The sequence below is a fragment of the Rattus rattus genome, chromosome 7 (genome assembly GCF_011064425.1).
Source record: "Rattus rattus isolate New Zealand chromosome 7, Rrattus_CSIRO_v1, whole genome shotgun sequence".
NCBI classification, from domain to species: domain Eukaryota; kingdom Metazoa; phylum Chordata; class Mammalia; order Rodentia; family Muridae; genus Rattus; species Rattus rattus.
Window position 1 is genome coordinate 92,691,495 of NC_046160.1, and position 17,281 is coordinate 92,708,775.

The 17,281-nt window shown below is 38.3% G+C and overlaps 1 protein-coding gene across 1 annotated transcript in view; it reads left to right on the forward strand.

Moving 5' to 3' along the window:
• Gphn (gephyrin) overlaps positions 1-17,281 on the forward strand; it is a 289,114-nt gene that overhangs the window by 184,942 nt on the left and 86,891 nt on the right. The window contains exon 12 of the mRNA XM_032907990.1: positions 12,143-12,235. Within this exon, the coding sequence (XP_032763881.1) occupies positions 12,143-12,235 (93 nt within the window). The remainder of the gene's footprint in view (positions 1-12,142; positions 12,236-17,281) is intronic.

Below are 17,281 nucleotides of genomic sequence, written 5' to 3' on the forward strand. Positions count from 1 at the left end.
TATAGCATATGCTAAGAAGCATCTGTAGCTAAAAATAACCCACTTTATTCTTGGGTCATTAAATAATTGCTCTGATCTATTTTCTGTTTTACATACCATCTTGCTTTTTGCTCCTAGTCCAGTAGGGCATTCACAATAGTTTATGAAAAGATAATGGAAATGTTGTTCTCTAAATCAGCTTTCAGTCATTTTAACAAAAAAATACCTGACATAATTAACTTAGAAGGAAAAATGCCTGTTTGGTCTTCTTTTGGTTTTTGTCATTGTTGTTATTGGTAGGGGTCCGGGAGTTGGTAATGGTTTTTTGAAACAATGTCTCATTATGTATCTCTGGCTGGACTGGAACTCACTTTGTAATCCATGCTGAATTTGAACTCATGGAGATCTGTGTGCCTCTGCCTCCTGAAGGCTGGGTTGAAAGACATGCACCATCATGCCAGTTACCTTTCTCTAAAATATTCTAATGCATGAACCTCTAATGAGGCATCACATCATGGCAAGAGTCAGTGACAGAGCAAACAACTTACCTCATAAGCCAGGAAACAAAATGTAAGAAAAAAAGGAAGCGGCCAGAGTCGCCTAATCCCCTTATGGACATGCCCTCCCCACTGACTGAAGTATCCTGCAAAGCCTCTCCTCGGGAAAGTCCATTACATCTCACAGTGCCACCTAGGTACACTTGGGAACATTAAACAGTAACGTTTAGCCAATTTCCATTTCTAATAGCCTAACAAATTGTATTTTGACATTGATTTCCAGCAGACTAAACTCCGGAGCACTTGTGATCAAACCCCACCTCTCAAAAAGTTGTACTTTGTAGAAGTTTGGTCCTGGTTCTTCCTTCCAACCTCATGGTCCCAGAAATAAAACTCAGATTCAAAATACATTTGCAAATACCTTAGCCATAAAGATAGGCTCTTCTTGTGACTAGAGCATAACTTATTAAACCGTTTATTTAACCTACACTCTGCTGTGTGGCTGGTTACCTGTGCTTAGGTACCATGCATCCATCCTTCTTGTCCCATCTTCCTGGGTGGATCTCCCACGCCTGGCTCTATCCCAGAATTCTTTCTGCTTTCCAAATATTCCACCTTCTTTTTTACCCTTTCCTATAGGACATACTTTTTGTTTTTAATTGACAGGTGATGCTTCCATACAATACACAGATATTCTCTCTACTTAAATATATTCCAAATGAAATTCCAAATTTCATAAGGACTATTTCACCACAAAATAGTATTTTAGGTTTTGGGTGATAGTTCCATCAGTAAAGTGATGACTGTGCAAGCATGAGGATATGAATTTAATTCTCTACACTCACTCACATAAAAAGCTAGCTATGTTGGTACATGAACCCAGTTTTCAGGAATATGGAGACAGTCAGATCCCTGAGACTCAGTGGCCATCCAAATTACCCTTTTTGGTGAACTTCGGGTCCTCATGAATAACCCTGTCTCAAAAAACAAGGTGGGTAGCTTCGGGGGAACATTACCCAAGTCTGTCCTCTTGCTCCCAGAGACATGTGCACGTTCACACATATATGCACACACAAGGAAATAAATGTCTGAGTAAAGAGTTTTATTTATAGAATCTTAAAACTAGTGTGTTTAAACTGCAATGAACATTTAGAGAATAGTTATACAACATCCTAATTTTTCTGCAAGGAAACTCAGACTCAAAAGGAATAGGAATAAGGTATCAAGACTTATGTTCTTTTTGTTACATAATGGTTTTCCTGGTCCAACATTAAAATAGTTTTAATAATGGAAGCTGGCATAACAAACGATGTAAAAGACCTAAAATTAGTGAAATACTAGGTGCCACGTTCTAACTCATTTGTCCTGGCCCTGCTTAGACAAAAATAGGTTTAAACAGCTCCCACTTATCCTACAGCTTTGACTCACATTCTCTTAGATTTAACATTTTCTGTTGTTTTCATTTTACTCTCTGCTAAAATGAAATAAAAGTTTGGAAACTCACTAGAATAAGGAAATTGTCAGAAATTATTTCGAAAGTCAGTATTAATGAAACTATTTACTGTTAAATACAGAAGATCCAGCTACTTATTGATAGTAATGAGAACCAAGATGTATTTAGAAAATACAAATGAAACTGTAGATTATTAAAATTTTAATACATTTATAACAAAAATTAACTAACCAGTCGTGGTTCCCTGTAATTTCAATGGCCTTTCCCTTAATATTGGTTTCTTAGAGAAATCAAATCCTGTGTTCAAGTCATGTTCACCCAGAAATGTCAGGAAAAAGATTTAAAAATAATTATTTCATTTTCTACCAGGAGAAAACTGCCTTCCCTCATATGCTCTTTCCTCTTCATCAGAGCAGATTGGTCACAATTAATGAACTCTGCATGAATGGTTAGCTTTTATCAAGAATTTCTAGAGATGATAATGATAAATAATTACCAGGTTAACATTCAACCTTGATTTGAATCCAACAGAGTTGTTTTTAATATCCAAAAGCGTTATAGCTAGACCTAGACATTTTAGTTAGATATTTAGAAAATATATAAAGATTTAATTCAGTTTCTTTAATAAAATTGACCAAACATCTGTCAATACTGGTACTATGTAATGTCATATATAAAGATAACACAGAATAGAACTGCCTCATCATCCAGGGCAGAGTGAGGTCAGAAGAGTTACTCTTCTTCGTTGCCTTTGTTGTATCCTTGCCTTTTGTCAATTCATTTATAAACGTTATTGACCCCTTTTCACAGTTTGTATATTTCTTTCATATGACTTTGTATAGATGAATAGTTCAAGTACCATCAGTAAGTGATTTTTATTATATTGTCACTACCTAGACCTTACTTAAGCTACAAATTCTAATACTATATTCATTACATACTTCCTTCTAATAAGTTTTCATGAGATACTGAACTTAAATTTCCTACTCTTACAGCAATACTTTTTCTTCTGCAGCTTCTTGAATGCATTCATGGTCTTCATCCCTGCCACCACTGTTTTTTATTTGTGTTATTATTAACTTTGTGGATTAGAAGTTCCTTGCAGTTTCATACCACCTCCAGCCCAATTCTTTATTCCATTTTCATGAGAATAATCTGTTCAAATGAAAATTGTGTTTTTAAAACTTACTATGTCAAAATACTCTTTTCAAACAGAGACCTTGACAATTAATTTTGTTTTTTTGGTTTTTTGGGTTTTTTTTTTTGACATTTTCACATGTGTAAAAAATGCATTCTGGTTAATTTCCTCCTACCCTGGCCATTTTGCCTTCTTTACAAATCTGATAGGTCTTGTTTTTATTATCATATTTCTCCAGGACTTTTTATTTCCTGTTTAATATTTTGGATGACCCACTGTTCATCCAAACTTTCTTTGTATTCTTTGTCCATTGGTTGGAATATTCTGTTTTATCAAGGCTAGTTGATCTATAATATATTTTAGCTCTGAAGTCTCATTATGGTAGTTTGGGAGACCTACCTAGATATGAGAGAGGAAGGTTCAAAACCCCTGCTATATTGTATCAGAGCCTATGTGGGTGGTGGTGGTGGTTGTTGTTGTTGTTGTTGTTGTTTTTACCATGCAACGTTTGTTTTATGAAATTAGGGGCTCCTTTTTAATCTCTTCTGGTTAGTTTTGGTTTGAAGTCTACTTTATCACTATCAGTATAGCTAAAATTGCTTGTGTTTCTATTTGTAGTCCTTTTCTATATGAGTTTTGAGGAGTTGCTGAATTTTACCTGTACATTCACTTTTTTTAATCTTTTGTCAAGGTTTTGGATAGATTTCCTTAATCCGTGTATGACTTTGTTTGAATCTTCTATATGATCATTAATTCTTTTTTTTATATATATATATAAAGTTAGTTAGTTAGTTAGTTAGTTATTTTTACACTCCAGATTTTATTCTCCTCCCGGTCTACCCCCTGAGAGTTCCACAACCTATACTTCCTCCCCATCCCCACCCTACCCTCTGCATACTTCCCCCAGCCCCATCTCCACAAGGATGTCCCCACCCCACCCCTGCTCCAGACCTCTAAACTTCCTGGGGCCTGCAGTCTCCTGAGGGTTAGGTGCATCTTCTCTGAACCCAGACCCAGGAGTCCTCTGCTGTATATGTGTTAGAGGCCTCATCTCAGCTGGTGTAAGCTGCCTGGTTGGTGATCCAGTGTCTGAGAGATATCAGGGGTCCAGGTTGATTGAGACTGCTGGTCCTCCCACAGGGTCGCCCTCCTCCTTAGCTTCCACCAGCTTTGTCCTAATTCAACCACAGGGGGCAGCAGCTTCTGTCCATTGGTTGGGTGCACATATCTGCATCTGACTCTTTCAGCTGCTTGTTGGGTCTTTTGGAGGGCAGTCATGATGGGTCCCTTTTTGTGAGTGCCCCATAGCTTCAGTAATGGTGTCAGGTCTTGGGGCCTCCCCTTGAGCTGGATCCTCTTTTAGGCCTATCACTGGACCGTCTTTTTCTCAGGCTCTTCTCCATTTCCATCCCTGCATTTCTTTCAGACAGGAAGAACTATGGATCAGAACTTTGACTGTGGGATAGCAACCCCATCCCTCACTTGATGCACTGTCTTTCTACGGGAGATGGATTCAATAAGTTCCCTTTCCCCACTATAGGGCCTTTCATCTAGGGTCCCCCTCTTTGAGTCCTGAGAGTCTCTCACTTCCCAGGTCTCTAGTACATTCTAGAGGATCCTCCCAACCTCCTTCCTCCCGAGGTCCTCTGTTTCCATTCTTTCTGCTGACCTTTAAGGCTTCAGTCTTTTCTCTCACCCAATACCAGATCATGTTCCCCTCTCCCCCGAACCCCATTCCTTTTCCCTCCCCTCCCCCTCACCTTGTGATTGCTTGCTTCTCCCTCCCAAGTGGTACTGAGGCATCCTTACTTGGGCCCTCAAGCTTGTTGGCCTTTTTGAGTTCTGTGGACTGTACCTGGGTATTCTGTACTTTTTTTTTTTTTTGCTTGTTTGTTTGGTTTTTTTTTTTTTTTTGCTAATATCCACTTATTAGTGAGAATATACCATGTGTATCCTTTTGGGTCTGAACTACTTCACTCAGGATATTTCCTAGTTCCATCCATTTGCCTGCAAAACTCAGGATGTCCTTGTTCTTAATAGCGGAACCACATTTCTATATCCATTCTTCCATCATGGGACGTCTGGGCTGTTTCCAGCTTCTGGCTATCACAAATAAGGCCACTATGAACACAGTGGAACACGTGTCCTTGTGGCATGGTAGGACATCTTTTGGGTATATTTCCAAGAGTGGTATTTCTGGGTGTTTAGGTAGGTCTATTTAAATATTCTTAGTTTTTCCTTTCTTTTTAAGGTACCTTATTCTGTTTTCAATATGTGTACCTTATTTGTTATAGATTATTTAGTAGAGTTTTTATTCACTGTCAATGTTAATACTGTTAAACTCCTGAATATAAGCAATGGAAATATAGTATATTTAAAATTAAAAGGAAATTTAAGAAGGACCAGTATCAAAATCTTTCATCTTTTCGGGTCAGTGAGCCAGCTAAGTTAATAAGAGGTCTTGCTGCCAAGTCTGAAGACCTGAGTTTGATTCCCTAGAACCCACATGATAGGAGAGAATCAACTCCTACCGGTGCTGTTGACTTCCAAAAGCATTCATGCAGTATAACACACATATACAGTAACACAAACTAAATAAATAAGTGTAAAAAAATTAAACACAATGCCTTCGCTTTATTCCTAAAGAAATGAGCCAATGTTGTAGAAGTTAGGGATTATTTTAAAGTATGTACTACGTGATTATAAAATATCCTAGAGTATATTCCCCTGTGGAGCGTAGGGCAAGTTGAAGGATGGTAATTAAGGAGGTTGCTACTACCAACAGGAGAGATAGGAAAAGCACTTGATTTCATGCCTGACAACCTGAGTTTGAGTCCTGGGATCCCCATGTAGACACAGAGGCTGGATTCCTGCAGTTGTCCTCTAACCTCCATGCACATAGTCTGTGCACTCACATACACACGCAGAAGCAAATGAACAAATAGTAAAGAATAGTACTAAAAGTCTTCACTGGCTCCTGATTCAAACAATTTTCTGTGACTTCAAAAACATTTGGTAAACGTTTAAAAACCATTTCATACATAGAAATGAATATATTAACAATTAAACTGTAGTGGTAAAATAAACCTTATATTCTATGATATGAATCACTACATTTTCACTTGCTTACCATATTGGCAGGTAATGAGTATTTTAGATGGAAAAGTGCAAATGCATTTACTAGCACTTTGAATAAACAATATGTTTTATTTCATAAATATAGGCACTTTATTGTATTATTCCATATACAGGATTTCAGGATTAGCCATAAATCATAACCTTGCTTGTATTTTCCAAAGGATATCTATCTGAACCCATTAAGTCTTTCTGAGCCTATACATATGAAACCTGTAATATTTAAATAAGATGTACAATGAACCAAAATTTTGACTAGTCTTTAAAGGGAAGAAATGGAAAACAAATTGTATTGAAATAGCCATTGGGTCATTGAACATATTAAATGTTTTACTGTCTGATAAATAATCAGTTTTAAATGTTAAATTCTAAAAATATGTAGCAGGAAAGATGAGGAACTGGGGATAGCCACCAGAGGTCCCAGACTCCAGGGAAATGTGAGGCTCCCAGGAACCAGTGTGGATGACTTTAGCTGAAGGGCACAGAGAAGGAGGCAGTAGATCCTAAAGAGACCTCCTTCAGCAGATAGGCATGACCCCTGTTGAGGGATGGGGACACCCACCCATCTCAAAGTTTTTAACCCAGAAATATTCCTGTCCAAAGGAAGAACAGGGACAAAAAACGGAACAGAGACTGAAGGAAGGGCCAACCAGGGACTGCCCCACCTAGGGATCCCTTATGTCTGGAGACACCAAACCCAACACTGTTGCTGTGGTCAAGAGGCCCTTGCTGACAGGAACCTAGTGTGGTGGTTCCTGAGGAAGTCGGTCCAGCAACTGACCAATGCCGATGTGGATGCTTGGAGCCAACCATCAGACCAAACTCAGGGAATCTAGTGAGGGAGCTGGCGGAAGGACTGGAGGAGCAGAAGGAGATCGCAACCCCACTGGAAAAACAACCTGGGCTGCCTGACCACCCAGTTCTCCCAGAGTCTAGCCCACCAACCAAGGAGTGTACCTGGAGGGATACATATGTAGCAGAGGATAGCCTTGCCCAACAGGAAGGGAGGCCCTTGGTCCAGGGGAGTCTTGATGCCCCAGCATAGAGGGATGCTGGAGCAGTGGGGTGGGAGAGAGTGGGTGGGTAGAGGAGCACTCTCATACAGGCAAAGGGGAGGGGGAGGGCAGATGTGGGATTGAGGGGCTGCAGAGTTTGCTCAGTTAAAAGCACTGTGTCCTTCCAGGGAACCCAGATTCAATTCACAGCACTCACATGGTAGCACAACTTTAAAACTTCAGGCTCAGAAGTTGCCAAGAATGCAAGTGACCACAAACATACATGCAGGAAAAAGAACTATACACATTAAAATTAATTTGCTATTTTATTTATTTTATTTTTGAGATTCTGAGATTACAATATTTCCCTCTTCTCTTTCCTTACTCCAAACCCTCCTATACTCCCTGCCTTGTTCAATTTCAAACTCATAAATGATGTATAAAGTAAAATAAAATTCACTTAAGAAACTGGAAAAGCATGAGGACATGAGAAGCAAAAGAAAGACAAAGTGTTGGATTAGCTTCTTTTTAGATCTTCTAATGTTAGAGTCTATCAGCTGGAGGGTGGCATTTGAATTTCAGTTTATCTGTTATTCCATTTAGGCTAATACTGGGCCTAGACTAATCGAGGGTCAGATGTTGCTAAAAACTGTCTTCCCCTTTAGAAGCTAATTAATGTATAAGGAACCTCTGTTGGCCACACCTGGGCTGGCCATCTTCTTTTACACTTCCTAGAGTTTTCAACTTGTACACTCCAGTATGACTAATGTTTTAATCAGAGGCATATGTTCCAATTGCATTAGAAATTATTAAAACAAACACAACTTTGAAATTTATACATTCATAACAATGTCTAAGCTTTCATAATATACTCAACTTTAAATATGCTGAGGAAGATACTGTATGACATTATTTCTAGGACAGCATGAACAAACATCTACACATCCCACATAGGGAATCAATGACAAACCAAAGTAGGGATACCACCAAAGTTTTATTGGGGTTACTTATAAGAATATGGATGAGAGGTTACTTACAGGAGCAGAAGTGACTAAAGATAATCAAATCATAAAAAGCACAATCACTGGTGACAGCTCACAGAGGCTGGAAACCTGGAAAGCACTGCATAACCTGCAGGCAGCTCCCAGGTGGGAGGATGTCTTTTCCAGGAAGTCTGGCTTGTCTCTGCTTCTTCCAAGCAGCTCAACTGGCATGAGTCTCTTCGCAGCTCGGTTAGTTTCAGTCTCCTTCAGGCCATTCTACTGGTTGAGAGACTCTCAGCAGCCCTTACTGCTTAGAGATGGGCTAGTATATCTGGTCCATTTCAGAATCTTCCTACAACTTTTAAGGTTCTTACTTGCTTCCTGAACTTAATAAGTCCCTCTCAAGTGGGATTGAGGCATCCTCACTTGGGCCCTTCAGCTTGTTAACCTTCTTGAGTTCTGTGGACTGTATCCTGCGTATTCTGTACTTTTTTGGCTAATATCCACTTATTAGTGAGAACATACCATGCATGTCCTTTTGGGTCTGAGTTACCTCACTCAGGATGATATTTTCTAGATCCATCCATTTGCCTGCAAAACTCAGGATGTCCTCATTCCTAATAGCTGAGTGGTATTCCATTGTATAAATGAACCACATTTTCTGTATCCATTCTTCTGCCATGGGACATGTGGGTTGTTCCCAGCTTCTTGCTATCATAAACAAGGCCACCATGAACATAGTGAAACATGTGCCTCTGTGGCATGGTGGGGTATCTTTTGGGTATATATATGCCCAGGAATAGTATAGCTGGGTCTTCAGGTAGATCTATTTCAAGTTTTCTGGATATTTCCAGATTGATTTCCAGAGTGGCTGTACCAGTTTGCAATCCCACTAGCAATGAAGGAGTGTTCCTCTTTCTCCATCCTCATCAACATATGCTGTCACCTGAGGATTTGATCTTAGCCTTTCTGATTAGTGTAGGGTATATTCTCAGGGTCGTTTTTATTTGCATTTCTCTGATCACAAAGGACTATCTCTATGAACATTTCTCTAGGTGCTTCTCAGTCATTCAAGATTCCTCTGTTGTGAATTCTCTGTTTGGTTCTATATAGATGGATAAACGAAAATATTCTAGGACATAACCAAAATCAAACAGTATCTATCTGCCAACCCAGCCCTACAGAGGATTCTGGAAAACTCCAACACAATGAGGGTACCTACACCAAAGAAAAAACATGATAATAATCATTTCACAACAAAACCAAAAGGAATCACATGCACATGATCCTACTTACAACTGACATAACAAGAACTAACAATTATCTGCCTTTAACATCTCTCAATATTCATAGACTCAGTTCACCTAAGTTAACAAACTGTAAATGCAAACAGGATCCAGCATTTTTCTGGGTTTTGGTTTTTAAGACAGGGTTTCACTATATAGCCCTGGCTTTCCTGGAACTCATTCTGTAGACCTGGCTGGCTTTGAAGTCCAAAAGATCTACTACCCTCTTCCTCCTGAGTGCTGGAATTAAGGTCGTGTACCACCACCACCCAGCTAGACATTAATAATTAATATTTAAGATGCCAGCAAATACATTTTCTTAGTACATAAGTAGGTGTAGAGCTTGTATCTTGACCACCACAGGCCAAATCATTCCTGGAGGCTAACTGTGACACTGACTCAGTATTAATAGCCACCTTAAAACTTCCGGTTCATTTAGAAACTGATATTATAACAAGGTTTGATGGCTTATACCTCTAATTATTCAATTCTGAGATGAAATAGGGGAAATTCTGAGACTTAAATAAAGTTTAAGTCTATCCTGGGCTACACAGGAAAAAATGTGTAAATTGGAATCAGACATTCCTTGTCTTAGAAAGTATAGATCGAGAAGAGATTCAACCTCCTGGAAATACATGAAGATAAAATCTACCAGATTCCCCCTTCAGTTCAAGATTCAGTGTTTAAAAAGTAAGAGTCAGAATCTCTATGAATTAGAGTACCAAAGTAAAAAGTCTCTGTACTCTAGGTCCTAAGTCTCGAAAGCAATAGGCTCTCAGTGTCTGAAGTCAAACCCCAGTGGAAACAATGAGATGTTATAAAGTATGCAAGTGCCTCATACCAATCAAATTCTGGCACATGCCTTGATTGTAAGGTCCAAAATTCACTAAAGAATTTAAAGAGTTACTCATGAATCCATTTGAATTACACCATACATTATTGATACACTAATTGTCATTAAATCACTTGAGTTAATAAAGCCAAAATCAAAGGTTTAAATTCAATTTAAATAATTGGGAAGCTCCTTCCTTTTCTTAGATTTCTCCTTTCATGGCAGAAATCTTCTAAGAGTGGCATGTTTATTGTATTAAAGCTAAAATTGGAAACTGTTGCCAAAAGCTATAACAGAGTGAATAAAAAAACAAAACTAACATTTTAAAGTAACAGTTCATATTTTCTTGTACATCCTTCTAGATATATATTTATGTTAATATAGTTTAAAATTATATAGTATACTATATATAATTTACATGTTTAAAAATATATCTTTTTAAGAATTTTTATCTGTCCATGAATATTTTTTCCATTTTTATTAAATTGGGTATTTCTTTTTTTTTTTTTTTTTTGTTTTTTTTTTGTTTTTTTTTTTTTTTTTTGTTTTTTGATTTTTTTTTTTTTTATTAACTTGAATATTTCTTATATACATTTGAGTGTTATTCCCTTTCCGGTTTCGGGCAAACATCCCCTTCCCTCCCCCGTTCCTTATGGGTGTTCCCCTCCACCCTCCCCCATTGCCGCCCCCCAACAGTCTAGTTCACTGGGGGTTCAGTATTAGCAGGACCCAGGGCTTCCCCTTCCACTGGTGCTCTTACTAGGATATTCATTGCTACCTATGAGGTCAGAGTCCAGGGTCAGTCCATGTATAGTCTTTAGGTAGTGGCTTAGTCCCTGGAAGCTCTGGTGGCTTGGCATTGTTGTACATATAGGGTCTCGAGCCCCTTCAAGCTCTTCCAGTTCTTTCTCTGATTCCTTCAACGAAATTGGGTATTTTTATTTACATTTCAAATGTTATTCCCTTTCCCAGTTTCCTGTTCATCAGCCCCCTAACCCCTCCCCCTCCTTCACATCCATCCCCCATTACCGCACCCCCCCAGCAATCCCCTACACTGGGGGTCCAGCCTTGGCAGGACCAAGGGCTTCCCCTTCCACTGGTGCCCCAACAAGGCTATTTACTGATACATATGCAGTTGAACCCCAGGGTCAGTCCATGTATAGTCTTTGGGTAGTGGCTTAGTCCCTGGAAGCTCTGGTTGGTTGGCATTGTTGTTATTATGGGGTCGCAAGCCCCTTCAGCTCTTTCAGTCCCTTCTCTAATTCCTTCAACGCGGGTCCCGTTCTCAGTTCAGTGGTTTGCTGCTGGCATTGACCTCTGAGACATTTGTAGCATTTGACATGTTCTGGCTGTGTCTATAAATGTCACTTTAGTCCCATATTTTATCATAAGATTGATGTCACTGTTTACGTCAATGTATTACTAGTCTTTTGGTTTCTTTCTATATTTACTAATGCAAGCAACTCTGAAATAAAGATCTCCATGAAGATATAATAATAGGAAGGAAATTTCTGTGTCTATTAATATGAAAATGTTTAAATTTGGTTTTCTTTAGAAGAATATACTTGACTTCTCAAAGGATTCATGACATATCTTCTACGCTTATCTTTTCTAACTGTATAGCAATTCATATTTAGACAATTGCTGTAAATATTACTAAAAATTGACCATATGTGATCTAGACACCAGGATGCATCTCTTCTGCCTACTGTCTCTTGGGATGGAAATCAGAATGTCTACCTGAGCCCATTGACAAGATGTGACACAGGCATTGTGCCCAGCTTATTTGTGAATGACTGTGTACCCATTGCCTCCATTATTCATGTTTCTTTCTTTTCTTTCAGATGGAATGGGGCGAGTCCTTGCTCAAGATGTGTATGCAAAAGACAACCTACCCCCATTCCCAGCATCAGTAAAAGATGGCTATGCTGTTCGAGGTAAATATGTTGGCTTTTTAAAGGGTCATCAGACTCATACTCTATTTTTCTACATTTTTTTTTCTCTGTCCACATTCCTGATTACTGTTGTATCTATCCCCAAGTAATTGTCAAAATTACTTCACTTACCTGCTAATCTGTACCTATATTTTTTGACACAATCTTGATTAATATTCTGTAGGGAAAGTATTATATAGTCCTATGAAAATTCTTTATTGTAAATATATACATAGAGGTCAAATTAAAAACACCACAAACCCTGAGTTCTCTGGTACCACAAAACCAAAAAAATACTGTTACTGTAGCTTATGCTTTTAGCCCCCACATATCAGAAAGCACACAGCTTTGATCTGGAAGTCTGCATGTTTTCTAGTTGGATACAGCTATAGGTTCTAGGGAACATGAGCAGATTCCTAGCACTCAGATTAAATGTAAAAGTCTTTCTCTTGGTTTAAACTTAAACATCAGTAAAGGATTTCATGAAACACAGGCATGAAATTAATTCTCTCTGGAAGACACCATGTATCAGAGTTCTGGAACTCCAGATGCTACTACCCTCAGAGCTCATACCCTCAGAGTTGCCAAAATTGTGTAAAACTTAAAAGCAAATAATAAATAACAGTTACCTGCCTAAAATCTGATCTGATAACCCAGGATAAGATTTAACTAGCTTGCTTGAAAACTCTTATTTGATATTTTTCCTGTTTTTCTGTGTACAATATATTTTAAAATAGGAATATACTATGATTCCACTGATCTAATTAACATATGTATTGTTTCATATAATTATTTCCTCTGATAAGAATATTCAAAATCAATTTTCTTAGCAATTTTCAAAAATTAATACATTATTTTTGTGTTATTGGCTATTAACTCAAATAAAAAATAATCTAAAAATATTTTCCACCTTTTCAGGGTTATTTAAGAATACAGTTGCTTTTTTATTTAAATTTTTCTATACAATATATTTTGGCCATGTTTTCCTCGCCTCCAGCTCCTACCAGATCCTACCCACCTCTCTATCCACCCAACTTTATGTTCTTTTTCTTTTTCAAAAAAAAAAAAATCCAAAAAAAAAAATTAAAACAAATAAGCAAAAGACCAATAGACACAAAATACCAAACAAACCAAATGAAACAAAAGGTTTCAAAAAAGCTACTGACTATTGTGTGTTGGTCAACTACTCTGGGCATAGGACATGCCATGTAGTACGGTTAATATACCAATGATGCTCCGTTAAAGAAAACTCATTTTTCCCTTTGTCCACAGCGATCAATTATAAATATCTTCTTGATTCAGTCCTGGAATCCCATCTAGCTGTGAGTTGTGTAGTCTAGTGTATTTATTTCTGTGTACATCAGTACTGTTGTATCTAGAAGATACTATTTCCCTGGAGTCTTAATCGCCTCAGGCTCTTAAAATCTTTCTGCATTCTCTTCTCCATAGCTCCCTGAGCCTTGAGGGGAAGGGTTTGATGAAGACACCACATTTGGTCTTCATATCATGTAAATCTTTTGCCTTTTACTGACATGTATTTTGAGATTCAGTTTTAATAAATCAGTATTCCAGGAATTCTCAGAAATTTTGAAAGTATTATTATTTTAAAAATATTTCTAACAATCGTCATGCTCTGTTATTTAGATAGCTAAAATTCATATTTAAAGAATAAAATACACCAAGCTTAGTAATGTTTACATAGAACCACAGCCTACAGGAATATTTAAACAATGAAAAACCTATTTAAAATTAATATTTTCCTTATATATTCACATGTGGACACAATCAGCCAAACCTTTTTAAATGGCAAATTATGAATTTTCTTTCATTTTGTTTCTTTAACTCTGTCCATTAAAATAGTATTTTCTCTACTTGTAATAAAATTCACACATACACTCAAACTAATAGAAGAAAAACTAGGGAAGCATCTGGAACACATGGGCACTGGAGAAAATTTCCTGAACAAAACACCAATGGCTTATGCTCTAAGATCAAGAATCGACAAATGGGATCTCATAAAACTGCAAAGCTTCTGTAAGGCAAAGGACACTGTGGTTAGGACAAAACGGCAACCAACAGATTGGGAAAAGATCTTTACCAATCCTACAACAGATAGAGGCCTTATATCCAAAATATACAAAGAACTCAAAAGGTTAGACTGCAGGGAGACAAATAACCCTATTAAAAAATGGGGCTCAGGGGGTTGGGGATTTAGCTCAGTGGTAGAGCGCTTGCCTAGGAAGCGCAAGGCCCTGGGTTCGGTCCCCAGCTCCGAAAAAAAGAATCAAAAAAAAAAAAAAAAAAAAAATGGGGCTCAGAACTAAACAAAGAATTCACAGCTGAGGAATGCCGAATGGCTGAGAAACACCTAAAGAAATGTTCAACATCTTTAGTCCTAAGGGAAATGCAAATCAAAACAACCCTGAGATTTCACCTCACACCAGTGAGAATGGCTAAGATCAAAAACTCAGGTGACAGCAGATGCTGGCGAGAATGTGGAGAAAGTGGAACACTCCTCCATTGTTGGTGGGATTGCAGACTGGTACAACCATTCTGGAAATCAGTCTGGAGGTTCCTCAGAAAATTGGACATTGAACTGCCTGAGGATCCAGCTATACCTCTCTTGGGCATATACCCAAAAGATGCCCCAACATATAAAAAAGACACGTGCTCCACTATGTTCATAGCAGCCTTATTTATAATATCCAGAAGCTGGAAAGAACCCAGATGCCCTTCAACAGAGGAATGGATACAGAAAATGTGGTACATCTACACAATGGAATATTACTCAGCTATCAAAAACAATGCCTTTATGAAACTCATAGGCAAATGGTTGGAACTGGAAAATATCATCCTGAGTGAGGTAACAGAAAGACATACATGGTATGCACTCATTGATAAGTGGCTATTAGCCCAAATGCTTGAATTACCCTAGATGCCTAGAACAAATGAAACTCAAGAAGGATGATCAAAATATGAATGCTTCACTCCTTCTTTAAAAGGGGAACAAGAATACCCTTGGCAGGGAATAGAGAGGCAAAATTAAAACAGAGACTGAAGGAACACCCATTCAGAGCCTGCCCCACATGTGGCCCATACATATACAGCCACCCAATTAGACAAGATGGATGAAGCAAAGAAGTGCAGGCCGACAGGAGCCGGATGTAGATCGCTCCTGAGAGACACAGCCAGAATACAGCAAATACAGAGGCGAATGCCAGCAGCAAACCACTGAACTGAGAACGGGACCCCCGTTGAAGGAATCAGAGAAAGAACTCGAAGAGCTTGAAGGAGCTCGAGACCCCTTATGAACAACAATGCCAAGCAACCAGAGCTTCCAGGGACTAAGCCACTACCCAAAGACTATACATGGACTGGCCCTGGGCTCCAACCTCATAGGTAGCAATGAATATCCTAGTAAGAGCACCAGTGGAAGGGGAAGCCCTTGGTCCTGCTAAGACTGAACCCCCAGTGAACGTGATTGTTGGGGGAGGGCGGCAATGGGGGCAGGATGGGGAGGGGAACACCCATAAAGGAGGGGAGGGGGAGAGATTAGGGGGATGTTTGCCCAGAAACCGGGAAAGAGAATAACACTCGAAATGTAAATAAGAAACACTCAAGTTAATAAAAAAAAATAATAAAAATAAAAAAATAAAATAAAATTCACTCGCTGATCTATCATGTTCCAGTGCCATCTCCTATCTTGGAGGCATCATCACAAATGGTCTATGTGTATGGCATTTGAACAGAGTTTAAGTGATCTTGATTCCAGGACTGCAAGATCATTAGTGCAAGGCCAGCGTGGGCTAATAAACAAGATACCTTGTCTCCCAAACACATACTTTTCTTCAAAGTTTATTTTGCTGTGGTATTTACAAAAATGAATTGTTCAGAAAGAAAATTGAATAGTTTTCTTTATGATCACTTCATGGATTTTTTTTGCATTACTTATTTCAACCTGAAAAGTAAATTCTGTTTTGGTCTCCTTATAGCCATCCAAGATTACTATAAAATGACAAAAGATTCTTATTTGTAGAGTCAAACAGACAGCTATGGGAAGTGAAATATTAGCAACAAAAATGTGTTTTTTACATTCTTGGGTATAAAGTAGGAGAGAGTGAAAAAATAAATTATCTGAGGCAGAACTATTCTCAGCGCTCATGTGTCTCTGTGATGTTTACATGCGATACCAACAGTTGCATAAAAAGAAGCTATTGCTCATAGCTCTTTTGTTGCCAAAAATTTAGCTAGCCCACATGAGCCATAAAAGAGCCTTTCAACTGTTGTAGAATTTATTCAAGATATCTTGTATAAAATCACAACTGAGTTTAAGATGGCTTTTTTTAGTTATTTCACCAAGAAAAACTGCAAATAATATCCCACAGTATAAGTAATGTTTAAGACATTACCTAGCAGCTGCACATTGCTTTCTGCATACAAATTGTTGCTGGTTCTCTAAGATATATAGCACATAAAATGATGCAGCAGAAAATGCAGGCATTGTGTTCAGATAATCACAAAGGAGGGTGGCTGGAATACATTAGAATGGAAGCAACAAATGTCCAAAAAAGACAAAGGCACGTTCTTAAAACCATGCTGAATTTTTCAGTTTGTATATCCTCATCTTTGTACTTCAGAAATAATTTGTGCACGTGCAAGCACACATGCATACACACACACACACACACACACACACACACACACACACACACTTGAGCAATGGCCGTGGCTTCCTACCCTTTTCTACTCAGCTCCACTCTCCCCAGAACCCTTTATTGCCCCTTTTTCTTCTCTACTTTTGTCTTAGGCCATCTAGTAGCAACCAGTGACCCTTGTGAACACTGCTACCTCTAATAAGTGTAGAGAAGTTTCTAGCCTGTTCTAGATTTCTAGATTTCCTTCATAAAACATGTGGATAAAACTCCAAATCAGTTAGAGGAATACTTAGATTTAGGGGTGTGGGTTGGAAAATCAAGATAGTAATAGAAAAACTGAGAAAAAAAGATATTAGAAAAAACAGGCTGCAGGTACTGATTCAGACCTGGGCAC